At 66.9% G+C, this 24,976-nt stretch overlaps 5 protein-coding genes across 5 annotated transcripts; 3 read left to right on the plus strand and 2 right to left on the minus strand.

Annotated features, from left to right (window-relative positions):
- Window positions 1-592: 592 nt before the first annotated feature.
- MNEG_1409 (ATPase, P-type (transporting), HAD superfamily, subfamily IC) lies at window positions 593-5,155 on the minus strand (the record flags this gene model as incomplete). The annotated part of the gene is made up of 10 exons (XM_014050101.1): window positions 593-699; window positions 1,068-1,232; window positions 1,486-1,992; window positions 2,425-2,629; window positions 2,978-3,027; window positions 3,294-3,402; window positions 3,674-3,762; window positions 4,065-4,213; window positions 4,497-4,599; window positions 4,805-5,155. Coding segments are annotated over 10 exons (1,835 nt in total), but the record flags the coding sequence as incomplete, so codon positions are not given.
- Window positions 5,156-6,344: 1,189 nt separating this feature from the next.
- On the plus strand, window positions 6,345-10,547 carry MNEG_1410 (hypothetical protein; the record flags this gene model as incomplete). Its single annotated transcript, XM_014050102.1, has 10 exons — window positions 6,345-6,468; window positions 6,576-6,736; window positions 6,986-7,122; window positions 7,348-7,479; window positions 7,655-7,742; window positions 8,883-8,937; window positions 9,089-9,142; window positions 9,434-9,684; window positions 9,873-9,952; window positions 10,259-10,547. The coding sequence occupies 10 exons, from the start codon at window positions 6,345-6,347 to the stop codon at window positions 10,545-10,547; spliced, it is 1,371 nt and encodes a 456-aa protein (XP_013905556.1).
- A 1,158-nt stretch (window positions 10,548-11,705) lies between these two features.
- Window positions 11,706-14,841, plus strand: MNEG_1411 (putative peptidoglycan binding protein; the record flags this gene model as incomplete). Its single annotated transcript, XM_014050103.1, has 7 exons — window positions 11,706-11,756; window positions 11,907-11,986; window positions 12,205-12,277; window positions 12,587-12,797; window positions 12,952-13,665; window positions 14,099-14,382; window positions 14,647-14,841. 7 exons carry the CDS (start codon window positions 11,706-11,708, stop codon window positions 14,839-14,841), a joined length of 1,608 nt encoding a protein of 535 aa, XP_013905557.1.
- Window positions 14,842-15,175: 334 nt separating this feature from the next.
- Window positions 15,176-18,037, minus strand: MNEG_1412 (Uncharacterized protein; the record flags this gene model as incomplete). The annotated part of the gene is made up of 6 exons (XM_014050104.1): window positions 15,176-15,982; window positions 16,269-16,425; window positions 16,756-16,838; window positions 17,245-17,350; window positions 17,473-17,704; window positions 17,923-18,037. 6 exons carry the CDS (start codon window positions 18,035-18,037, stop codon window positions 15,176-15,178), a joined length of 1,500 nt encoding a protein of 499 aa, XP_013905558.1.
- Window positions 18,038-18,497: 460 nt separating this feature from the next.
- MNEG_1413 (hypothetical protein) lies at window positions 18,498-24,635 on the plus strand (the record flags this gene model as incomplete). The annotated part of the gene is made up of 8 exons (XM_014050105.1): window positions 18,498-18,515; window positions 19,665-21,860; window positions 22,074-22,196; window positions 22,437-22,526; window positions 22,733-22,912; window positions 23,209-23,514; window positions 23,855-24,019; window positions 24,225-24,635. The coding sequence occupies 8 exons, from the start codon at window positions 18,498-18,500 to the stop codon at window positions 24,633-24,635; spliced, it is 3,489 nt and encodes a 1,162-aa protein (XP_013905559.1).
- Window positions 24,636-24,976: the final 341 nt, after the last annotated feature.

Consider the following 24,976-nt stretch of genomic DNA (forward strand, 5'->3'; position numbering starts at 1 on the left):
GCCCCACACCCCACGACACCCACCAGTGATCATCTTGACCGTGATTCCCGCCTTGTGGGCCACCTTGATAGCCTGCACGGCCTCGTCCCTCGGAGGATCCAAGATCGCCAGCATCATCACCAGATCGAGGAACTTGCCGCGCCCGAGGATATCGGCGGGGCTCAGGGACGTGAGGTCCTCGGACGGCGCCAGCTCAGTCCTGACGGAGGGTGCATGGCCGGGGTTTGGGGCAGGGCATGCCAGGCAGGGTGAGGTCATCTCGCGCAGGGCAGGGCACGGGTGGGGGGCGCCGGCGCGGGACAATGACGTCGCAGTGCGTGATGGAATTTGCCTGATGTCTTCAAGGCTACTAAGAGTGGGGCGCTGGTGCCTTGTAATCGAGGAAAGGCGCATCCCCAGGGGTTGCCCTGCCCCTGCAGCTGCAGCTGGCGCGCATAGGCATGTGCAGTCAAAGGGAGCTGATGCAGGAGGCCGCCCCCCCCCCCCAGAGGGCGTTTTGCTACTTGGCGTTGAGGGTTTGGGGTTGGAGCTTCAGACTCTAAACCCAGAACCCAAAGAAACGGGGGGGCACAGGCCCTATGCGTGCGCCCACCTGCACAGCGCGAGCACCCTCAGGCCCTGGTTGCTGAGATCTGCCTGCGCCTGCTGCCAGAGCCCGATGTCCAGGGGTGACGTCACGCTGACGTCATTGTCGGCGACCTGGGCGCGGCGTTGGTGGCGGTTCGGGTGTGCTATGTGGGGCGGGAGTCACCCCAGTGGGGGATCAGTGTGGGCCATGCCCCGATGGGCTGCGGCTGCGGTGGTGCAAGCTTTGGGAAACGCAACTTCCGACGGCACGCCCAAGCCGCGCCGCCAGCACTGGCGAGCGCGGCACTGCTGCGAGCAGCGCAGCGGCTCCCACGTCGCGTATTTGCTGGGCAGAGAGCGATCCGCCGCGCAGCGCGCGCCCTGAAAACCACACTGCAGTACATGCCGCTGCCTGTCACATCCACAACCATCCTTTTGCTGCCTGGGATGCGGGCTGCGGCGGCATCCCACGACACCCTTCTCCCCTCCCCCACGCCCACCTGCGCCCTGCAGAGCGGCAGCAGCCTGTCTGGCGCGCCCTTCACATACATGACACGCGCCCCGCCCTCGTTGTGGACTGTGGCCATGAACTTGTGCTCCGACTCAAAGGGCACCGAGGCCAGGCGGGGCTTTGAGGCCTTGAGGACGGACTGCTCCAGTCCGGCCTGGGTTTGGGTGGGGTCAGTGCGAGCGAGCGCGTGTTGAGGTGCGGAGGGGAGGTCGAGTGTGGATTGGCGTGAATGCGTGGGGATGGGGCTGAGGTGGCCGTGTGGTGGTGTGGTGGTGGCAATGGTGGTGTGAGTGTGATTCTTGGGGAGGGGAGGAGGTGCACAGGTTTCAAACGTGTTTCACTTCACCCGCTCACGACAAACTCACGCACCCAGCCGTCCCATCCCCTCCCGCCCCCCCACCCCCCACCTTCTCGCCGGCGGTCAGCAGCGCCACCTCTGTCGGCGCCCCCATCGGCGTGTACACGACGCTGCCGCCCCCCTCCTTCTCAGCCCTCGACAGGGCCGAATCGTTGCACAGCACCGCGCCCTCCAGCAGCGCCCGCAGCACCGCCATGCCCGCCGCGTCCAGCGGCGCGCCCGCCGCCGCCGCAGCCTCCTGCGCGGCCTCCTGCGCCGCGCCGGCGCCGCCGCCGCTCGGGGCACCCTCAATGACAACCTGCAAGTCCCCCTCCGTCGCCGGCGTGCCGCCAGGCGCCGCGGCCGCCGGCGCCCGCGAGCCGGGGCGCCCGACGGGGGCGGGGGTCGGGGAGAAAGCTAGGGTGAAGCTTCCGACGGGCGCGTAGCCGACGCCGCTTACCCTGTAGAGGCTGGCGGCGGTGCGGACGGCGACCACAGTCATCTCGTTGCGCGTGAGGGTGCCCGTCTTGTCGGAACAGATAACATTGACGCTGCCCAGGGTCTCGACGGCCGGCAGCTGTTGCGCGTTGTGACAGTGGGCGGGGTGGGGCGGGGTGGGGATAAGGGGGTGTTAACTTGCTCATGCTCATAACCACTCAGCACGTCCATGCGCATGCACCCCCGTAACGCAGCGTGCAAATGCACATACGCACACACACGCACACACACGCACACGTACGTGCGAGCGCGCACGCGTGCGCGCGCACACACACACACACACACACACACACACACAACTCAACACACACACACACACACTCGCACGCACACATAAAAATGCACACACACACACACACACGCAACTCAACATACCCAGACACACACACGCACAACGCAACACACCAGACACACACGTACACACGCGTTCACATGCTCGACACCTGCACATCCCGTGCACCCCAGCAGCCTCGCCAGCCCCCCCTCCCTCCCGAACCCCCCTACCCCACACCTGCCGGATGATGGCGTTGTTCCGGGCCATGACGGTCGTCCCAATCGCCAGCACAATCGTCACGATTGCCGGCAGGCCCTCGGGGATGATGGCCACTGAGATGCTGACAGCCGTCTCAAAGGCGCGCTGCAGGCCCTCGCCCGCGCGCAGCAGGGCCAGCAGGAAGGAGACCAGCGCCACCACGCCCACCAGTACGGCGAGCCACCTGCGGCGGGCGTTTTGGTCCGCGGTACATCAGTGGACAATCGGGCGGGTTCAGAGAGGCACACTCACATTGAGACACACACACACACACACACACACACACACACACACACACACACACACACACACACACACAACGCGCACACACACATACACACACACACACACACACGTGCGCGCGCATGCACACACACACACACACATACACATAATGCACAACACACAACAATCGATGCACAGCCAACGAGGCACATAGACATTAACAAGTGTCTATGGAGGACACGAGGGGGCACCCTGACAGCCTTCACAGTACGGGCGAATGAGATCCATCCATGCACATGGAGCGCACCGTCCAAAGATAGTCAGCTGGTGCGTCAGGTTGTTGTGGGCCTCCTCGACCTGCCAGCGGGTAAGAGGCACGCACAGGGGTTTGGCGTGGGCTTTGGCGCTTGTGGGCAAGGGCTTGCGAGCGCCGGCCTGATTCAGATGCTTTGCAGCTTTGGCTTCAAGGAGCTCCTGTCAAGCTCCCTGGCGCCTGTAAAGATATCGCCCCTACCTCTGCCCCACACCACACCACCCACCTACCCACCCATCCGCCCACCCACCCAGCCATCCAGCCACCCAACCACCCAGCCACCCGGCCACCCGGCCACCCGGCCGCCCACCGTGGACACCATCTTGTTGATCTGACCGATCTCTGCGCTGTCACCGGTGCCGACCACGACGCCCTCCGCTGTGCCAGACACCACGGTGGTCGCGCTGAACGCCAGGTTCCTGCAATCAAACGCAGAGCAGCGCGGGGCCGTGACAGGCGTCCATTAACGTTATGTTGTGGAACACTTGGTCGTTCTGGGTCTCTGGACCCCGGCCGGGGCTCGCGCCGGTGCTGGGGGCGTCGCGAAGGCTGGGGTGCGGGCGGGCGGCGCCCTCGCCGGGCGAGCGCATGCGCAAGCCGCGCATGGGCCTTGCCTTTGGACCGAGCATCGAGCAGCGTGCAGGGAGCAGCGCGGGGCGGGGCGGGCCCCGCTGAGCTGGCCCTCCTCACTTGCGGTCGCCGAGCGGGGCGCCGGCGGGCACTGGGTGCGTGATCTTGGAGGTCGGCACAGACTCGCCCGTCAGCATCGCCTCCTGGACCTGCGAGGGAGTGATGAGGTGATGCGACAGGATGCTTTGTTGGTGGCCAATGCGTGACAAGGATGTGAGGAAGAGGTTGGCCCGCGCAGCCCGCGAGTTCTGATGCTTTTGCGGGTCGCGGCCGCGCCCTGCGACCGGCGACGGCTGCTGTGGCGCGCGGGGCAGGCGCAGCCCTGTCCAATCCTTTCACCTTTATCCAGCCAGGTCCCAGCATATGACGCATCGGCCCCCGTGCACATGCACTCCCCCCGCTGCGCCTATGCGGCCCCACCCCCACCCCCCATCGCAGACCGCGATTATACCTGGAGGTTGCTTGCGCTGAGCAGCCGCAGGTCCGCCGGCACCTTGTCACCCGACTTGAGCGTCACTATGTCACCCGGCACCAGCTCCTCTGCAGGGATGGTCACCAGCTGGCCGTCCCGCAGGACCTTGGCGGTCGGGGACAGCATGGCTGCAGGCGCACGCGGCGGGAGAGGGGGAGCGGGGTTGTGGGCACGATGTAGGCGAGCTTGCCACCCACCACAATGACACGGGCAGCAGCTGCGTTCATGAGCACGGCACCCTGGCATGGTGCGCTCGTTTCGATATGCAACGCTCCCATCGCAGGCGGCTGCCGCGAACGAGCCGCCCCATCGTAAGCCGTGCGGCTGGCGTGCGGGCCCGCCGGCTGCCTGGCGGACGGCTCCTCGTGGCATGATGGGTTAAGCGGCTTGGCGGCCGGCGGCGGGGCCCACCTTTGATGGCGTCGGCTGCCTTCTCGGCGCGGCCCTCCTGGAACAGCCCTATGGCCGTGTTAATTACGATGACCGCCAGGACCAGCCCGCACTCGGCCCATGCCTGCGCGGCGCATTGCAGGGTTGGGGGCAGGGAAAGAGGGTTCGCGCTGCCCATAGCTGGCTGAGAGGCCGGCTGAGAGGCCGGCTGAGAGGCCAGCTGAGAGGCCGGCTGAGAGGCCAGTGTGGGCTGCCGGGCGCACGGGTTGCTGATATGGCGCCACTGCCGCGGGTGTCGAGCAGAGTGGGTCACGCGGCCGTGCGCGCACCTGGAATGCACCCTCTATAATGGCGGCCGCCAGAAGGATGTAGATGACAGTGCTGTTCAGCTGCGCCCAGAGCTTCGCGAGAAAGCCCTTGCGCTTCGCGGGCGTCAGCGCGTTGGCGCCAAACTCTTGTAGCCGGCGGGCGGCCTCCGGCGCGGCGAGGCCGTCCGTTGCCGATGTGGCCAGGTCATCGAGTACATCGGCCGCTTCGCAGGCGTGCCAGGGTTCCTCCCCTGATGCAATGACGCTGGCGTCACCAAAGCGCGACTGCTTGGCGATGCTGACAATGGAGGCCTTGTTCAGCGCTGCAGAGGTCTTCCCGAGGCCCCGCTTACTGGGGCGCTCGAGGCTCATAGCTGATCGCGCGGCAACTAGGACGTGAAAGTCTTGTGATCGTAGTGCTACTGGTTATGAGAGGTGTGCGTATCAGAGGTGTGATTGAAAGAAGAAAACAATGTAACTCAGGTAACCAATGCGCACTAAGACTTTTCAGCATCAGAAGCCACGGGCAACACTGGGAAGTTGTGCGTCATCACCACAGGCTAGTATAAACCGGTCAGAAAAAAAGCCAACTATGCGACATTTACTCTGCGTATACCTATCAGAACTTACTCGTGCCCGGGGCGCCCCTGCCGCAGCCCGCACATGGAGCATGCCCATCCCACATGTTTGCAGTTCCGGTACATGTGCCGTGCGTGCGTATGGCGCGCCCCACTGGAGCTTTGTGCCATACACCACCAAAGAACGGCGTCTCCCTAGTCCTTTACTTTTACACGCACAACCCCAGGCGTTGTCCGCCGGCCTGATGATGTCAGCACCGGGCCGTGCTCGGGCGGCACCGATGTGCGTCACCAGCATTGCACGCATCTGTGTGGCGGCCGGCCTGGTCATTTCAGCACAGAGCCGTGCATGGGCGGCACCAACATGTGACACCAGCATTGCACGCATTGGTACGGTGGCAGGCCTGATGTTAGCACCGGGCCGTGCACGAGTGACTCCGATATGCGTCACCTGTGTTGCACGCGATCGTAGGGTGGCCTGGGCATCACACGGTTGCAGGTGCAGCATAGAATCAAAAGCATTGAGGTTCTGGCTGCTCTCCAGCAAACGTGTCCTTGTGGCACAGCATGCACATAGGCTATGAACAGCCATGGTATCAGGGCCACGCACCCAGCTGCAGCAGTGCAAATCAGCCACCCACGCTTAGCCCCAACTAAATGTTGACGCTTAGCCTATATCCGCTGATGACATAGCATCATCTGCATCAAGGTGCCTGCATGGGCAACGTCTATTGGGGCCTCCCCTGGTGGAGTGCAGGCTTCGTGCACGTCTGCTGCCAAGTGCTATGCAGCAGTTTCTAGTGGGCCTGTCACAGCACCGTCCAAGCCTGCCGGTTGCGCAGCAAATCAGAAAATTCCATGAACACACTGGTACAATCCGACACACACCGTGACAATTTGTGTCTGAGAATCGACGATCTGCTGGATCTGAGCATTCGCGAGTCCGTCAACAGTAGTGTATTGTAATTGTGTCACCGTGAACAATGGGCGCTAGTGGCAGTAAGGTGGCGGCGCGCACGTACAAAGCGGCGGAATCCGGCGCAAAGCAAGCAGCAGCAGCGGCGCAGCGTGCCGCTGTGCCTGCAGGGGGTGCCCTGGCGCGTGACGGTGAGCGCCTCTCATGAACTTCACAAGTCCGATCGCAGCAAAATACACCCATACACATCCAAAGGCGCTTATGCAACAGCCATGCGCTTTCCGTCTGCGTCGCGCAGAGGCCGCAGCAGTGCAGCATGCGCCCGCACGCGGCGCCCGCTCGGCGATCTCCCTGGAAGAGGAGGAGCGGCTCGAGGCAAAGGACACGTCCCTAGACCAGCTGCTGTCCAAGTTGGGGGGGTCCATCACCGGCACGCGCGTCTTGATATCACCGCCGCCGGTGCGCGCGTCGCTGCGGGATGGGGCGCCGCACTGGTGGCAGGGGTGCGTCTTGATCACTCGGGGTGATTGAAGACGTCAGGCATTTCGCGATTGCCATGTGAAGGGGGGATCGTGACGTAGGTTGCCGTGCGTGGACACCGCAGCTCGTGGCGGCGATGGGGCAGCTGTTGTGCTTTGCAACAGCGCACCTGCCCCCACGTCGAACACGCAGCCAACAACACGCCTGGGCCCCGCGCCGCCGCCGCAGGAAGCGCTGCCCCGCGCGCCGCCAGCGCAAGAGCTGGGCGCGGACGGACGGCTGCCAACGGACGCGCTGCGCGCGCTTTTCGAGCTGCAGGCCGCGTCGCAGGGCGGCCCCGCCGACCCTGGTCATGAGATCTCGCAGTGAGCGGCGCGGGGGGGGGGGGGGCTGAGGCGGGCTCCCTTGCCTGGACCGGCTGATTCAATTACCTGGTGTGCTGCGCGCCGTAGGCATTGGATGCACCCTTTGCCCTCATCTGCCCCGGCGGCAAGCGGCCACTGCTATCAAGCCGCATGCAAGTCGTCCGAGTCGGCCACAATCAACTGCGCAACTCACCTACACCCCCCTCTTCCCGCACGCACGCCCAGGTACAACCCAGACCCGGAGCTCATGCGGCGCGTGCTGGCGCGCGCCTGCCTGCCGCAGACCATGGAGGCCGACGGCGCAGCCAACGTGCGGGTGTTCGCGCAGTGGCCGCCCTGGTTTAGGCGGCACCGCGGGTGACCGGCGGGCCGCGCCACCGGCCATCAGGCCAAACCCCCCGTGGTTTGGGGGCTCAACCCCTGGACCCCTCTGCGGCCGCCCCGCCCGCCCGCAAACCCTGCCCGGGCGGCCACGCCATCGCGCGAGGGCGGCCATCGCCCCTTGCGGCGCGGCCGCGGCCCCCCTGCGTAGGCCGCTGCGCGAGCCCGCGCCGCCGCCAGCTGCTGCTGATGCTCGTGACAGGGACTTCAGTGGCGCTCCTGCGCTCCTCTCACACGGTGTGCGCTCCGCTGTTGCGCTGCTGCCACTTGCACCGTCGCACGGCAGCAACCGTGATCACCCCGACTCCCATTCATGCCCATCCCCAATCTTTGCGTTTCGGCCCGCGTGATGCGCTGGCATGGCCGCAGCGCAGTTTGTTGGCAGCTCTCTTGCCGCTAACAAGGCCGTTCACCGGCACACAACGCATGCACACTCCAGATCAAACCGCCAGCTGAGCTGTCACTACGCTCAGACCAGATCCATGCCCCCTCAGGCACCGCCTCCATCCTTCCTGGCATTTTGCCATACCACAAGAGCCCGCCTGCTCGCCAGGGGTGTGTGTTTGGGCAGGGCCTGGGCAAATGCAGGCAGCCTTGCATGCACCCAGCATTGAGGTGCACGCGCGAAAAGCAAGGCAAAGCTACACATGTGTAACCCCGCCGCTCTCCACACCCGGTCCTGGGCTCTGCATGGCCAGCGCTTGCGACACCTGGCGGGGAAGGAAGGTGGAAGCGAGCGACGGGCGTCCCACACCGCAGAACGAATGCAGCCTGCAGTCGGCATTGTGGCAGTGAAAATTTCAACACCAACAGATGCTTGTCAATACCCTGACACCAGCAGCGCAGGGCAGGGCGCGCGGCCAGGTAGCACGGGCCGCGAGTTGGGGCCATCCCGAGCTGGCGCCACTTCTGATCTGCGCTCAGGCACGCGTTGGATCTGGCCATCCCGCTTGGAGGCAGCCCATGCAGCGACTGTGATATAATCTAACAGATATTCGTGCGGCTTTGCGGCTGCTGTCACCCGCGGATCGACCGCTATCACCATCGGCGAAGGGGAAGCTAGCAGCTCTGCCCCGGCTCCCCACCATCGTGCCCGTTCCTTTAGTTCACTGGATGCTGCACATACGTTTGTACAAGCCCAAATACTTTATCTCACGCAGCCCGCCGCACACCGCCGCGCTCCCACCCCAACCACCCCTTTGGCCCGAAGACACCCCCACACAGCAGCCATGAGGACCGCCCTTGTCGCCCTCTGCGTGCTGGCCCTGGCCAATGCGGTATGATTCCTGATCCCAATGGTTGAGCGGCCGGCGCGCCGTGTTCGGTGTTGGCCACCCAGCAGCTGACCCACCGTCGTGGTCGCTCTTTTCTCCGCGCAGGCCTTCGCTCAGAAGGCTACTTACGTTGCCGCCAACATCGTGCCTTCGTTTGACAGTGAGTAGCAGGCTCCTAGCCTAGGGTTGTGGAGGGCGGGCGGCCGGCAAGTGATCGCCACTGTCTCATTTGATGTTGGACCCAACAACCGCCTAGCCCGCCGCGCGCCCCTCATCCGTGTGCGCACCTCTGCTGCCCTCTCCTCCCACAGAGTGTCCCGTGAAGACCCCTGCTGTCTGGGACCCTAAGGTGTTCGACTCGTCCTGTGAGTGCGCTGTGGCAGCATGCGGGCGGCGGCGGCTGCTGGCCGCCTAACAACGCGTTCCCGCCGATGATCTGGCGGCGATCGCACAGGAGCCGTCCTGGCTCGCGGGCCCACCCCATGGCCGACACACCACGCCCACGTGGCTGCTTGTCGGCCCCACCCGCCGCCCGGCTGGCGCAGATCGCGATCGGCAAACCGCGACGTTGCACCCTCGCGATCGGCCCTGACCTCTGCGAACCACGCTCGAGATCCCCTTCCCCCCTCACCCCCTTCCGTGTGTGCGCCCCTCAGTGGACTCCCTGACCGCGCTGACCGAGTTCACCGACTCCCTGTCCAAGAAGTGCCAGGAGTCCCTGCTGAACCTGGCCAACTGCGCCAGCGACAACGACGCGTTCGCCAACCCCCCCTCCACCATCACCTCGCTCTCGACCTCCAACGGCTGCTGCCTGACTGACTGCTCCAACTCGATCAAGGAGGCGAGTGCCTGGATTGGCAGCAGGACCAGTGTGTGGACAGTCACATGCTCCGATGAGGCGGCTCATGTGCAGGGGGCGCATCAGGCAGGCCTGCGTTCAGTGCGCAGCCCAGGCTGCAGGCAGACAGCACCTGCACCGAGAGCGCCTCCCAGGGTGCTGCGTGCGCACCCAGAAGGGCGCAGAGCCCCCTTACTCCGGCTCTGTGGCGTTTTCTTCAAAGCCTGCGCCACGCCTCCCTTGTTCAATGACCGCAGACCATCAAGCTTGGCTGCTTCAACGACCTCCTCAAGGCGATCTGCGGCAACCCTAAGGCTGAGAAGTACCAGACCGGCCTGTGAGCACCGGTCACACTCAGATCACGATGTCAGCACGCAGCGCCGGGCGGGGGATACAGGCGCATGGCAGGGCCGGGCGCCGGGGCGGCGGCCGGGCTGCCGCACGCTGCGGGGTGGTGCCGCCTGCAGCAACCGCAGCAGGGCTCGAGCATTGCGGCAGCGAGGCGTTTATCGTGATGCTTGTCAGTCTCAAAAGAGGCCAGGTGCAGCTGGGTGTCACACAAGTTGTGCACAGCCCACTGCCAGCTTCCACATACGGCCCCCGCTCACTGTTGCCCTCATTCGGCACGCCTTGCCTCATCCAGGTTCAACGCCGGCGTCCGTTGCGCCAACTTTGACGCCGCCTGCCCCGCCGGCGGCGCGGCCGCCCCTGCAAAGAACGCGACCACCGCGAGCGGCGCGGCCAACGTCACCGCCGCTGCCAAGCCGGCCGCCGGCAACGGCACTGCCGCCACCAAGGACGCTGCGCCCGCACCGGCCGCCGCGTCCCCGGCCCCCGCCGCCAAGGCCGCTGCCCCTAAGAACAACGCGGGCACCGCCGCGGCCTCAGCGGCAGCCGTCATGGTCGGCGCCGCAGCCATTCTTGTGCTGTAGGCGCATTCCCAATGCGTTGATCTGAGCAGCAGCTGTATGGGCAGCGGCAAGGTTGTGCGCAAATGCACTGAGCCCACTCAACGTGGCGCCGCGCGAGCGCAGCGCACGCAGCGGCATGCTGCGGGCTCACGCCCGCGCGCCCGGCATGCAGCGCCTCGCGCGCCCCCCGGCCGCAGCCCCGGGCATTTTTGGCTTCGCTCCTGGGTTTTCCAGCAAGAATCTTACCGGATCGTAGATTCCAACTTCAAACTCCCTGCGGCTTTCCTTTGAAGGCTGCCATCTGCGCGCTTGGCATGGCTGGAGCGTTGCCGCCGCCGCTTCGTTTGCACCAATCGCGTGCGAGGCCCTCCTGCGTTAGCTTGGCGGCGGTAAACGTTCTGGTTCTTCAAATTTCTCATGCCCGACAGTCACTGACAGGTGCCAGGCCGGTAAGCATGTGTGGGGCCCTGGCAAACCTAGCGATCATGCAGGGGCAACCTCGTGGGCGGAAAGCAGGTTCACCCAAACAGTTGTGAAGGCACTGTGGGCAGGGGGAAGGCACGACGCACCAGAATTCGGGGTATTGCAAAAGGAGTGGGGTGGTTTTGCTGACACCAATGTCTGTCAATGCTCAGGGGTCCTGTCTACTGCTACAGACATAGTCGGTGTCATGGTGTCCCTGCTTGACCAGCACGCAATTGATTGAAGTTGACTCGTTGACAAAACTAGTTTCTTGTGGCTGTAGAACCTGTCAGATGTTCAAATACATCTTAATTCTGACCATGATCATGCACTTATGCATCACCCATGGTTAATTCAGGTTGCCTGGGTGCAGTATGGTAGCCTTGACCACTTGCGCAGCAGCCATTAGGAAGGTTCAGCAGTGGCCTGGCCTGCAGCGGCCTGCCCCTGTGCATTACTGAGCCGTGCACGCCAGCGATCCATGTATGATAAGTTCAAATCAGTCAAGCAAATCCACATTGTTCCCTTCTTTGCACAGCATCGGATCGGGTCACCAGATCAGCAACGATGTTAGGGCAGGTGGTCACAAGCAAACCCGCAGCTATGATTGAATCACGATGTGATGCGCTCAAGGGGCCAGCACGGCTTCGATCGGGGGCTCTCGCTAAGTTGCCGCCCTGGTCGCGCGGCCCGCTGTTTGCGATGAGCGTCGTTGCGATGCGTAGCAGCAACAGGGATCTTTCGGGCCAGCTGGACGAGGCGCGCGAAGTAAGCCTTGCTCGCACTGCGGTGCCCTCCACTGCCCTGCTCGTGCTGCGTGCTGCATGCAGGGTCTGGGCAAGGGTGTCGTCGCGCGTCGCCGCGTTGTGCAACCAGCTTGCTTTACTGCTTTGGCACCCGGCATGCCAATCATCACAGACCCTTTCGAAGGTGGTGGAGCTTGTCAGCTCAGTGCAGCGCGCACAGGCCGCGCCGCCTGCCGACCCCAACACCGTCAGGTAAAATCGCAAGCCCATCACCGGGGGCCTGGACCTTTCACGTTGCGCTTCATCAGCTTTCTCGCCGGATTAAACCAGTCCGCCGCAACTGATGCTCTTGTGCCGACGCGCATCCGCACACCGCTGGTATCTCGCAGCAGCAGCCGAGCGCACGAAGTGTTCACCCCCCCGCCTTGCCTCTGTCCTCCCTCCTGGACAACCCATTTGGATCTCCGCAGGGAGCAGCAGCTGTGGGACAGGCAGAACGCCATGTACGAAAGAATGCTGCAGCAGTGGGATGCGGAGCGGCAGGTGCAAAGAGGGCTCGCTCATTCAAATGGGCCGTGAGCCGCCTACGGCCACGGCGCCGGGTTGGGCTGGTTTCTCATGTCTTTGCGGGGGGGGGGGGGAGAGGAGTGGGCCACAACACCGCCCGCAAGCGGAGAAGCGCGCGGCAGCAGGCGTATGGGTGTCTCTGTGGCGCACGCCAAGTGAGGAATGGCGCCTTTCGGGCCTCGCACCGGCCGTGGGAGTTGTGGTGCTGCGCGAGGCCTTCATCCCAGCTGAAATTCGCCCGCGCGCACTAACCCGCTGCATTTGGTGCTGCACGCTCCTCCGCAGACCTGGCAGCAGCGCGAGGCCGCCCTGCTGCAGCAAGTGGAGGGCCTGCAGTCGCAGTTGCTGCACTTGATGTGGCAGCAGCAGCAACAGCAGCAACAGCAGCAACAACAGCAGCAACAGCAGCAGCACCATCACCAGCAGCAGCAGCAGCGGGGCAGCGCGAGCCTGCCGTCGAGCGCGCCGGCGACAGCCCTGCCCGCACCCTCCGCAGGTGTGCTTGCAACCACGTGATGCGCAACGTCTGCTCTCCTCCTCCAACACTCAGGCTGTGTGCGATGTGGGCAATGTGCTGGGCGCATGCTCGTTGCCACAGCAACACCCATTCTCATCCCCTGCTCCTCCACACACCCATCCCACCTCTCCAGAGTCCTCCCGGGAAGCAAGAGGCGCCGCCAGCCTCAGCCCTGCCCTTGCCAGTCCTGCACTGGAGTCAGAGCTCACCTCAACTTCGGCCTCCCCGCAGCCGCCGGGCGTGCCCTCCTGGGCGGAGCTCTTCACGCCGCCCCCTGCCTCCGTTTCTGATGGTGTTGGCAGCGACGAAAGCAGCACGGCCAGCAGCCCCGCGGCGGCGCCCGCTACCCAGCAGCAGCGGCAGCAGCCGCAGCAGCCGCAGCAGCAGGGGGTCCCGAAGTTTGCGCAGGAGATCGCCGCGGCGATCCGGCTGGTGGAGACGGGGGACGTCTTGGTGCAGGAGGTCGACCTGGTGGCCCTCGCGGAGCGCCGCCGCGCCAGCGAGCAGCGCAACGCCGCCGCCACCGCCGCCGCCACCGCCGCCGCGGCCGCCCCCGTCCCCACGCCCGCGCCTGCAGTCGCAGCCGCGCAGGCGCCCGCGCCGCCGCCGGCCGCCGGCCCGGCGCCCGAGCCGGCGGCAGCAGCGGGGATTGCCGAGGTGCCCGCTGGGCCGCCGCCGACACTGGCGGTGGGCGACGACGACATTTACTGGGTGGCGAAGCTGCACGCCGCGCTGGACGCGGCGGGCTGCTACCCTCCGGATGAGGAGGCGGAGGACTTCTTGTTTGGCGAGGGCACGCAGGCGGCGCTCCTGACTTTCCAGGCCTGCAACGGCCTGGCCCAGACGGGTGCGTGAGGCCTTTGCGGCGGGTGCCATAAGCCGGGAGATAGAGGGCCTGAGGCAGGCGGTCTGCCGGCGTTCCTGCTCGCAGCCTGCTTGCAGGCAGAGGCTGTCCTCAAGCCTTCTGAATGGTCGCTCGCCTGCGCTTCGCATTTGTGTCGGCCCTGCTTTCCGGACAACCTTTGATGCCGCAGTGTGCACACGCCTGCAAACGCGCCCTTGCGCGTGTACATGCCCGCGCGCGCGCGCACACACACACACACACACACACACACACACACACACACACGCACGCACACACGCACGCATACGCACACACACACACACACGCGCGCGCGTGCGGGCACAATCCCCCAAAATCCATACCGACACTCTTGACTTAGGCATGGCGAGCGAGGAGACCTGGCGAAAGCTGCTTGGTGATGCATACGCCGCCACAGCGAGCCCCTCCTCGACCAGCAGCAACAGCAGCAGCAGCAGCGCCAGCGCCAGCAATGGCGGCGCATCCCCTCCAACCAGCACCTCCCAGCAGCAGCAGCCGAGCGCCTTCGACCCCAGCGAAGAGCCGCGCGTCGCGTGGCCGGTCGTGATGGACATGGACGGCGGCAGGGAGGTGCACGCGCTGCACATACTGCTGCAGAAGCAGGGCTTCTACTGCGGGGAGGACGACATGCGGTGGTGGATGTTTGGGGAGTCCACGATGGCAGCACTGAGGACGTACCAGGTGATCGGCGTCGATGGGGGGTGGGGCGCTTGGGGGATCACAGGGCTCAGGCCGCTTCAAGAACTGTTGGGGGATGTGTGTGGGATGTTTGCGGGGAGGAGGCAGCGCCTCAAAGCACCCGCGGCAGGCCACGTGGCACGGCGAGCGGCCCTCCCTCAGTCCGCTTTCCGGGAACGCAGCGACCTCAGCGGTTTTACCCCCTCTGTATCTCCCCTGACTTTTCGCCCTCACTGCGGACCCCTCCCCACTTTTGTTCCCCCAAAGTCGTCGGCCGGCCTGCCCGAGAGCGGCGTCTGCGACGAGCGCACGTGGCGCGCGCTGCTGGGGCCGGACGCGGCGCCCTCCGTGATCGACGCGCTGCGCGGGGACGACTCCGAGTTCGAGAACGATCTGGAGGCAGCGCCGGGGGAGGGCGCGGTGTGGCTGCTGGGGGAGCAGCGCTGGTCGCGGCCGGTTTGATGGGGGGTGCGAGGCGCGCCGCGCGGTGCGGGCGCTGCCAGGGGCGCGCAGCGCCGGCTTGCGTGGGGAGATGCGGAGCAGCATTCCAGCCAGGCTCTGGTGATACTTGGCAACTGATTTTCAGTGAGGCACAGTTCAACTCGTAATCCCACTCCTTGGAAGTGTGTTGTTGATCGCCGCAGCGACAGTGCAGCTTGATGCAGCATTACAGCGGCAGATGCTTGGTCTGGGCTGAAGTCTGCTTGTTGTGACAAACAACAGTGCACTCAGCAACTTGGCGACTTGGTGCTGCATAGAGCCATGTAGAGGGCTCCCACGCCACCTGCTGTCCCCCTCACCCCGCCGCACCAGCCGCGGCCGCCCCGCCGCCCGCCGCCGCCGCCCCTGCGCCGCCCTTCTTCGCTGCCGCCGCCACGAGCGGCTCGTACCACTCGGGCGTGAACCCCGCGCGGGCGCGCGCCTCGGCGTTGAACGGGCCCTTGAGGTTGCCGTAATGCTGCAGCACCAGGCAGTGGAACCACGCCTCTGGGGATTCGAACGAAAGCGCCTCGCGCGCCCAGGCAGGCATTGAGCTCGGCTCCACCCCCTCCTGCCGCACCTGCTGCTGCTGCTGCTGCTGCTGCTGCTGCTGCTGCTGCAGCTGCTGCTGGTGCTGCTGCTGCTGCTGCACCTGCTGCTGCTCCACCTGCTCCTGCTGCTGGTGCTGCTGCTGCTGGTGCTGCTGCTGCTCCACCTGCTGCTCCACCTGCTGCTGCTGCACCTGCTCCTGCTCCAGCTGCTGCTGCTGCCCTTGCTGCATCTGCTGTGCCTGCAAGGGCAAGGGCGGAGGCTTGGTGCCGTCTGCCTGCGCCACAGGTTGCTGATGCTGCCCCTTCATCTGCCGCAGAACCATCCGCTGCAGCCGCGCCCTCGCATCCCCCTCAGCCTCCACCTGGGGCGCCGGCGCCGTTGCCGCCGCCACCGCTGCCCCCGCCCCAGCCCCAGCCGCCGCCTCAGCCGCCCCATCTGCCGACCCGTCGGGCCCGCCGCAGCTAGCATGTGCGGTGCGCTGGCGTCCGTGCAGCCGCCGCGCCTCCGCATGCAGGTGCTTCAGCCACCGCACGCCGGCTGCGCAGTGGCCGACCTCCTCGGGGTACACCACCTGCAAAGGGCAGGGGGCGGCGCGGCGAGTCGGGTTTTGAGCACAGACAGCTTCGCCCTAGCGCACAGATGACGTGCGCATGTGCACATGAGCGCTTGCGTGCGGCACCAAGCAAGGGGGCTTTGTCCGCTCCCTTGCGCTCACCCGCACCCGCCACACACGGTCCCTCAAGCACGCACCAGCGCAAGCAAAATGTGCCAGCACTCCATGGAGTGATGGGCCAAGCAGGGAGGTTCAAATTTCGATCATCGTCTTGATGTCACATGCGCGCGCGCATCCTGCCCACCTCTTCAAGCAATGCTGCCGTCTCGCCGTCCCCGCCGCCCCTGAATTTAGCGATCGTGGAGGGCAGCACGTCCAGGCCGCGCGCCTCATGGCAGCAGTGCTCGACAGCCAGGCGCGCGGGCAGCGAGTGCGCCGTCGCTGCGGCGGCGTCCCAGAGCCTGCAGAGGGTGCGGGATGTAGGGTTTGGAGTTTCGGGTCGCTGTTGAGGAGTGGTGACAAAAGAGTAACGTCCGAAGGGGCTGGAGCGTGCCGTCTGTCAGTTCAGCAACCTTGGCAACAACGCAGATGGCGACGGCAGAAATGGCACCGGGGGGCATGGCAATGTCGATGGCGGGCAGATCAGTGGGATGCATGGGCAATGGAAGGCGGAGCAACGGAACACATAGGCAATGACAGGCATAGCAATGACAGGCAGCAGCCGACAGCAGGCAGAACGCGACGCAGCTCGTGCAAAGCCCTCCACATTCGCCGCTTGGCAACGCCCTCACCCGTCGTGCGCAGGGAATGCACCGTAGCGCGAGCCCGTGCCGCGTAGTCGCGCCTCCAGCAGCGTGAAGTGGCGCGCCTCGTCCTGGCGGTTGCGGGCGTCATGAGCGGGGCATCAGCAGGGCTGGTGCAGCAGGCGTCTTGATGGCAAGCACCCCTGAGCAGGTCAATGCCAGGGGCAGCATCGTCCGGCAGCCGCACCCATAGACGCAAGATTGCACTTGCACATGCATGGCCGCAGGCCGTTGCACATGCGAGCGCACACGCACGCACGCCCGTGCGGTGTGTACGGCCACGTATGGCCGTATGCACGTGCACGCGCACAAACACACACACATACACACGCACATACTTATGCTCACACACACACGCACACACACACACACACATACACGCCCGCGCGCGCATGGACGCACGCACGCCCGCGCACACACGAGCGCATTCGAGGAATCTGATCCCTCGTGATCTGGGCGCCCAACAGATTCGCGCACCTCTGCCACCGCCACAAAGTCGTCGTAAAACTGCCGCGGCAGGGCCCCCACCAAAGTGGGGTCCGTGCCCCAGCGCGCCACTACGTCCCAAGCAAGATCCACCGCCCTGCGGCAGGAAGTGGGAGCCTCTTTTGTCAGGCCGCGCGCGGCTCCCGGGCGCAGCCGCTTGCCCGCCGTGCGGCTGCCTGGCGCGGCCTGCAGCGCAGCACGGCACGCTCGTCTCCTCACCAGTTTTCAATGTGCACCAGGTTGTGCAGCAGGGCCTGCCTGTTGCTCAGCCGCGGGGCCTTCGTCCGGTCTGTTATGATCTGCACAATGCCCTCGGCCCGCGCGGGCCGCGCGGGCACGCACGCAGCGGCCGCCGCCAGGCTGGAGCCAGTGAGAGGCGCGACGCGCTCCACGGCGCCAGAGCGCCACAGCGCCGCGGCGTTTGCCGTAAGGGCGGCCTTCCTCCAGGGGTCTGGGCAGTGGGAAGGCGGGTTGCCGCCGTACGTTCATCGTTGGCTACCGTCAAATGTCACATCCAGGCAGAATGTGACCTCCACACATCAAGCAGACTGATCGCACTGCCTGATTGCAGCGCCGCGACAGGCAGGGCGACGCCACTCAAAGCTAGGTGTATGCCCGCATGTGCTTTGCCTGCTTTGTGAGAAGGCCCCATCTGGTCACAAGCCACACCTGGCTCGTTCAGGACATCTAGGGCAAGGTCGATCAGAGTCGCGTTCAAGTGACCGGCGGCTGAAGCTCCAGTCGCAACGCAATCAGATGCGCCGGCGCAGGTCGTCATGCTCATGCTGCAGCTGCCCTCAGCTAGAGACACTATGCTGGTTTATTGCCCGATATTCTATTTATGGTTCTCACGGTTATGTATAGTACCACACACCCTGTGACATTACAGTACCTGCAGTGCTGGTTGCTGTAGATCTGTGATATACTGCCTGCCTAGTGACTTTATAATAGTGTTCAGATTAAGAATGTCTGGAATGTGATTCCCAACGCAGTTGCGCATGCAAAAGGGCGGGCTCTCCCAGACCGCAGGCAACTGAACGCGGCACCCATGAAGGACCTGAAGGAACTTTTCGGCCGGAAGAGCTCGCCTACTAGGAAGGGATCTAGCCCCACCAGGATGGACAGCCCCAGCCGGCAGCAAGGACGCCCGATGGGCGTCCAGGGCATGCTGCAACAAGCGCAAGCGCTGCTGCAGCAGCTGCGGATCTTGCAGCCGGGCGACGCAGAGGCCTTTCCAATGATCAATGAAAGCACCCGCCTCAGTGAGTTGCAAGGGCGCGGCGCTGCTGCCGACTGGCTGGTACCATCGCATTTTGCCAAGCAACGACCCATGCGCTGTGTATTCTTCTCCATGTGTGAAAGCTGACCCACCATGTGCCACACGCGTGCCCCCACCAGTGCAACAGCTGGAGGTGGAGACCGCGCAGATGCCCCTGCCTGAGAGGACAGTCTGGTACATGTGAGCACGCGCGCGTACAGTCCGCGCATGCAGGTCACCACATGCCTGCACACAATTGCAGCGGCATGCAGCCACATGCAACCTTACCGCCGCCCCATGCACCGATGCCCGGCCCATGCACGCCCCATGCGCGGATTTCGACCCAGCCATGCCGCCCATTGCGCACACGCCCGCCCGGCCGCCGCAGGCAGCTGCAGGAGATGCAGGCCGACCTTCAGGGGCTCACGCAGCGCATTTTGGCGTCTGCGAACATATCGGACGACGCCGCGGCGGCCAACGGCAGAGGTGTGCCGGCGGGCGCGGCCGGCGCGACGGTTGCGGGGCGGGGCTGGGCGTCGGTAGTGACGGGGGCGGCTGTGCGCGTTGCATGCAGGGGCGGGCGTGTGACTGATGCGTTGCTGTCCTCATAGCGCGCACCGTGCTGACCGTGCGATCAGGGTCACCGGAGCCCGCTGCGGCAGCGCCCCTCAGTGCGCCCGCGGATGACGACCTCTTCAGCGGCCTCAGCCTCGCCACGGACACACACACCTTCGGCGGGCTCGGCGGCGGCGACGATTTTGGTGGGCCCAGCGGCAGCAGCGGCAGCAGGAGCGCGGCACCGGTGGCCGCTCAAGCAGCGGCGGCACCCGCTGCAGGCTTTTTGCAGCGAGGCCCCTCCGGCGGCCTCATGCCGCGCTGGGGCCCGCCGCCAGCGGCCCCCCAGCCGGCCCTGCAGCAGCCGCGCGCAGGGCAGCAGCAGAGCGCCGCGCCGGCGGCGGCACCGCGTTCGCAGCAGCAGCCGCAGCTTCAGCAGCAGGCGGCGCCGCCGCCGCGGGCCTCACAGCATGCGTCGGCGCCACATCAGCAGCCCAGGGTCCTCTCTGCGGGGCTGGGCTCCTTCTTCGCGGCCCTGGCTGACCAGCCGGACCCTCCGACGCAGCAGCCGGAACCAACGCCTCCACCTTCCTTGCAGCAGCAGCAGCAGCAGCAGCAGCAGCAGCAGCAGCAGCAGCAGCAGCAGCAGCAGCAGCAGCAGCCTGCGGCTCCTCAGCCGCGCCAGGTGACGCCACTGCAGCAGCAGCAGGCGGAAGCCGTCACCACCCTGCAGCTGCAGCAGGATCAGCCACGGCAGCCGCAGCCGCACCTGCCCGTGCCGGGCCCCAGCGCGTCGGCGCCCCTCGGCGGGGAAGTTGCCTCTCAGCCTGCAGCGGCGCCCGCCGCGGGGCCAGACCACAATCTGGTCAATACGCAAGGCGTTGGGGCGGCAGCAGGGGCCCGCGACGCGCCTGAGCCGCAGCTGGGCGCCTTGGGCGGCCCGGGCGGGGCAGCGAGCTCGGGTGGGGTCGGGCCCTTGGATGAGTCTTTGTTCTGCTTGATGGGCCTGGATGTCAGTGGAGGGGCGTCCACCAGCAGCGCGGTGCAGCAGCAGCAGCAGCAGCCGCAGCAGCAGCAGCAGCAGCATGATCGGGAGCTACCGCAGGGGGAGCAGCAGCAGCAGCAGCAGCAGCAGGAGCAGCAGCAGCAGCAGCAGCAGCAGCAGCAGCAGCAGCAGCAGCAGCAGCAGCAGCAGCAGCAGCAGCAGCACGGCGGCGCGTTAGGGGGTGCGCCGGATGTCCCACAGGCGGCAGCTGCGCAGCAGGCGCCACCACACCAACACCGCCAGCCGGGCGTCCCGACCATGGTAGGCGGCGGCGCCGCTGCCGGCGGCGGCGCGGCGGTGGCGGCAGCCTCTTCGACGGTGGCCGCGGTTGAGAGCGCGCGTGCGGCGGGGCCGGTGGCCGTGCTGCGGCAGGGAGCTGGGGCCGACGCGCAGGGGGCGGCCCTCGGGCCCATGGGCGGCGTAGCCGTCGGGAGCGGCGGCGCAGCAGCTGCGGCGGCGCCGCTGCCAGTGGACCGTCAATTACAGCAGGCGCCCTCCAGCGGCAGCAGCAGCGGCGGTGGCGGTGGCGGCGGCGGCAGCAGCGGCGGCGCAGGGCCTTCTACATTGGGGACTGCGCCTGGCCCCAGCCAGCAGCACGCACTTGCGCTGGCGAGCGCTTCCAGCGGCGTGAGCAGCGGCGCAGAGATCGCCGGGCCCAGCAGCGGCTTTGGCGCGTCGGCAGCCGCGGCCGCGGCCGGCTTTGCGGCTGGGCGGCTCGGCAGCGGCTCGTTTGGCAGCAGCGGCAGCGGGGGCGGCGGCGGGCTGTCGGGGGCGCGGAAGAAGAAGACAACCACGATGCGCGTCGGATACGGCAAGAGCGACGACGTCGAGCTGGGGCCAGACATTGCGGCTGCCATCAGCCAGCATCAGGCTGCTGCCTTGCACCACCATCACAGCGGCGGTGGTGGCGGGAGCAGCGTCGGGAGCGTCAGCGGCGCTGGGGCGTCCACGCGGCCTTCGATGGACGGGCTCGTGGGGTCCGGCTCCGCTGCCCTGCCAGAAGATGTATTTGGGCCGCCGGCTGCTGCGCAAGCTTCGTCGGAGGGGGCCCGCGCGGCGGCGACGCCTGCTATCGACGAACACCTGCTGCCTCCCTCCGCCGACGGAGCGCCTGCAGCTGCGGCGGGGCTGCCTGGAGCCGCAGCGGCGGCGCCGCCCAGCGTCAAGCTTGAGGCGAGGACGCCGCTGGTGACTGCAGCGGACTTGACTGCAGACGGCCTGCGGCGGCGCCTCTCCGCGCTGCGGGGCCCTGCGCTGGAGCGCGCCCGTGCAGCGGTCGAGCTGCAGGCGGCGGCAGCAGAGGCCCTTGCGGCCCAGGAGGCGGCCGCGGCGGCAGCTGAGCGGAGGGTAGCCGCGCGGCGGCGGCGGCTGCTCGTGGAGAAGCTGCCCGCGGCGGCCGCAGAGCTGGCGGAAGCTGAGCGGAAGCTGGCGGCGGCGGTCGAGGCGGAGGCCTTCGAATCCGCCGCTGCGCTGGACGCAGCTGCCGCGGCGGCGGCCGCCACGCGCGCGGGCGCGGAGGCGGCCCTGCGCTCCGCTGAGGCCGAGGCTGCGGCCGCGGCGCTCGAGCGGCGGCGGCTGGCTGCACTGCGTGGGCCGCTGCTGGCGGCGGCGGCAGAATACCTGTCAGATGCGGCAGAGGCGCGGGCGCGGGAAGGCGAGGAGGCGGCGGAGGAGGGCGGGGAGGCACTGGCGTGCGCGGAGGGGTCGGAGGCTGCGGCGGCGGCGGCGATCGCCGGGCATCAAGCAAAGGTGCGACGTGTGGTGCGGGTGACGAACTGTAGAAGCCCTAGGGTTGGTGAGCAAAACCTAACCACCCCCGCCAGCACAGGAGAGTAGAGGCCCAGAGCCTGCATCAACGTGCCAGCCGGGGCGTCCCAATATCAAAAGGCGTGCTGCTGCTCAGCTGATCCAACCCACATGCCCGGCTTCCCGCCTGCGCTGCCGCCGCCGCGGCGCCCGCAGGTGGAAGGTCTGCGGGCGGCGCTGGGCGAGCGCCGCGCTGAGCTGGCGGCGGACGTCGCCGAGGCGGCGGCGCCGGCCGAGGCGTCGCGCGCGGCGCTGCAGGAGCGGCGCGACGCGCTGGCGGTGCGCAAATGGGCTGCCACGCTCCTCGCAGCCTGCCCTGATTGCTGTCACGGCTGCGCCTCGCCTCTCTCACACACAAACGCAATTCCTCTCTTTGCCACTTGGGCAGGCGCGTCCGCCCTTCCAGGCTTGTGCCTTGGCAGTGGGCTCCACCCTCCTTCCCGCCACACACCCTGCTGTCCCACGCCCACGCCCTGCCGCCGCTGCCGACGTCCGCCTTTTTCTATTGCAAACCCGCAGTCCGAGGTCGAGCAGCTGAGGGCGGCGCTAGCTGCCAAGGAGCGCGAGCTGACCGGGGCGTCGGAAGCTCTGGAGCTGGCGTGTGCGCAGGTGTGGCCGCCATTCAAATGCCACCGACAGCTGGCCCGCGGCTGGCGCTGACGGCCCTGTAGGGACGCGCGCTCTTGCCCGGTCCCCCACAGCCCAGTTGAGTGTCAGCTGCCAGTGTGTCGATACCTGGAAGCACGTCTAGATTTGAGGCAAACACACACAGCACGCCTGCCTTGCGCATGGCACCTCCCGCGCTGCCCTCGCAGGTGGCGTCGGCCACGGCGCAGTTCAACGGCCGCCGCGCCGGCCTGGAAGCCGACGCGCAGCTGCTCGAGGCCGAGGAGCGCGCCCTTTTGGAGGCGGAGGCGGCGGCGGGCGCCGCGCGGGAGGCGGCGGAGGCGGCGAGGAGGGCGGCGGGGGAGCGGGAGCAGGGCGCGAGGAAGGAGGTGCGGGCTGTGCTATCAAAGCGCTGGTTGGGGAACGGCGGTGGCGCAGCGCAGCCCGTGTATCCAGGGCGGGTCCCCACTTTGTGACAAGCGTGGAGGGTGTTATTCGACATTGCATCACGCCTGTGCACGGCTTGTGACCTCCTTCTACCGAAGGCCGCTCCCGTCCCGCTGGAGCCGACCACGGCGCGGCGGCAGGGCCTCTCAGCCGCCTCCAGCCCCGAGCCCGGTCCCGCGGCCGCCCCTGCCGCCGCTCCATGGCGACACCTGATTGCCGCTACGCCTACCCCGAGCAGGAGGAGGAGATCCGTCGGTGGGCCGCAGGGCGCTCTGCCGCCGCCGCCGCTGCATCCTCCGCCGCCGCCGCCGAGGGCGCGGCCGCCGAGCTGCTTGCCTCCCTTGCGGCGGCCGAGGCGGCAGCTGCCGAGAAGGTGGGCGACCTGCGGGCGTGCCTCAACGAGGTGGCGGCCCAGCAGGCGGACGCGGCCCGGAGGGCGGCCGAGAGGCGGGCGCGCAGGGCCGAGGCAGAGGAGCGGGCGGCGGCAGCTGCCGCGAAGCTGCCCGAGGTGGAGGCGCAGAAGAAGGCGGCGGCCGCGGCCAAGGTGCAGGGCTGGGGGGTGGGCGGGACGAGCTGGGGGTATTCGGGGGCTTCCCTTTGTCATATGGCACTGGTTATGTCTTGCAAGCTCCCTGAGCACTGCAGTGCCCCCTGGCCAGCACTGAGCCGGGAACCTTCACGCACGGCCCCAGACGGCGCTCAGCAGGCTTGCCGCAGGAGGCCCCTTCAAGCAGCCGCGAGCTGCCCTCGCAGGGCCCCGCGCCGACCCCGCGCCCTTTGCCACGTCGCGGTGTACCCGAGCAGCTTGTCATGCCGCACCTCACAGCATAAGAAAGGTGATACCTGTTCACACGTGCATCACCTTGCTCTACCATAAAACATAGGACTTCAAGGAGGCGGCGCGGCTGTCAGCAGAGGCCAAGGCGCTGGCGGCCGCGGCCGAGGCGGCGGCAGAGGACGCGCGCGCGCTCGGCGCGGCGCTGGCGGCGGCGGCGGGCGAGGAGGCCGGGCTGGAGGAGCAGGTGGCGGAGCTGCGGGGCGCTCTGCAGGTGGGCGGGGCGCGCTGAGGGGCGCTGATGCCGGCCCGCTGCTGACGCGGGCGCTCCTCGCCCAACGAGATGCTTGTGTTTCGCATTCCGTTGATCTTGGGCATGCGCTTGCCAGGAAATTTGTCGTTGCAAGTGCTTGCTGGCGCTTGCTGCAGCACGGCAGCTCTCAACGCCACACCCGTTTGTGCCACGCCCCGGCCCGCAGGAGCTGGAGAGGGAGGAGGGCGTCGCGCGCTGGCGGCGGCTCGCGGCCAGCCAGGCGCTCCGCAACAGGCAGCTCGCAGAGGCGGCGGCCGCGGCGGCGGCGGCGGCGGCGACGCCTGGCGGCGGCAGGGGTGGCGACCAGGAAGAGGCCGAGGCGGCGGCGGAAGCTGAGGAGCTGCGGCAGGAGGCGGAGGCTGAGGCGCGGCAGGCGGCCGAGTTGGAGGCGCGGTGGCGGCTGACCCGGGAGGAGAAGGTGGTGGAGGGGCTGGTTGCTGCGGATGCGGCCGCTGAAGGCTCCGGCGGGGAGGCGGGCCGCGAGGGGGCTGGAGCGGACGCCGCTGGCGCCACTGCAGGGGCTGTGCCCGCAGCGGACGGGACCGAGGAGCAAGAGGAGGACGAGGGTATTGTATAATTCAAGACGAGTGAATGCCGACGTGTCATAAGAGCTTGTGATTTCATGGGGCGTAGTCCTGATCGTGATCCAATCCGCATTTTGACCAATTCCTGCGTACTTGGACCCTGCTCACAGTTTGCTGCCCCACTTGTTCGGGTCTGCGTCGCTCCTAGCCGTCCAAGAGTAACGCCTTGGCATGAGCCTGCTGACGCGCTTGGCTTATCGAGGCGCCCGGGCGGGGGCACCCCGTGATGTTTGACCTGTCCTGCTCGAAGCACACTCCTCTGCTTGCGACCGCTGGCAAGTGGCGACAAGTTGACTTTGCGGTCCAAGTCAACGCCGTTGCCCCTTGCCTCATG

This window comes from Monoraphidium neglectum (genome assembly GCF_000611645.1).
Source record: "Monoraphidium neglectum strain SAG 48.87 unplaced genomic scaffold scaffold00140, whole genome shotgun sequence".
Taxonomy (NCBI): Eukaryota; Viridiplantae; Chlorophyta; class Chlorophyceae; order Sphaeropleales; family Selenastraceae; genus Monoraphidium; species Monoraphidium neglectum.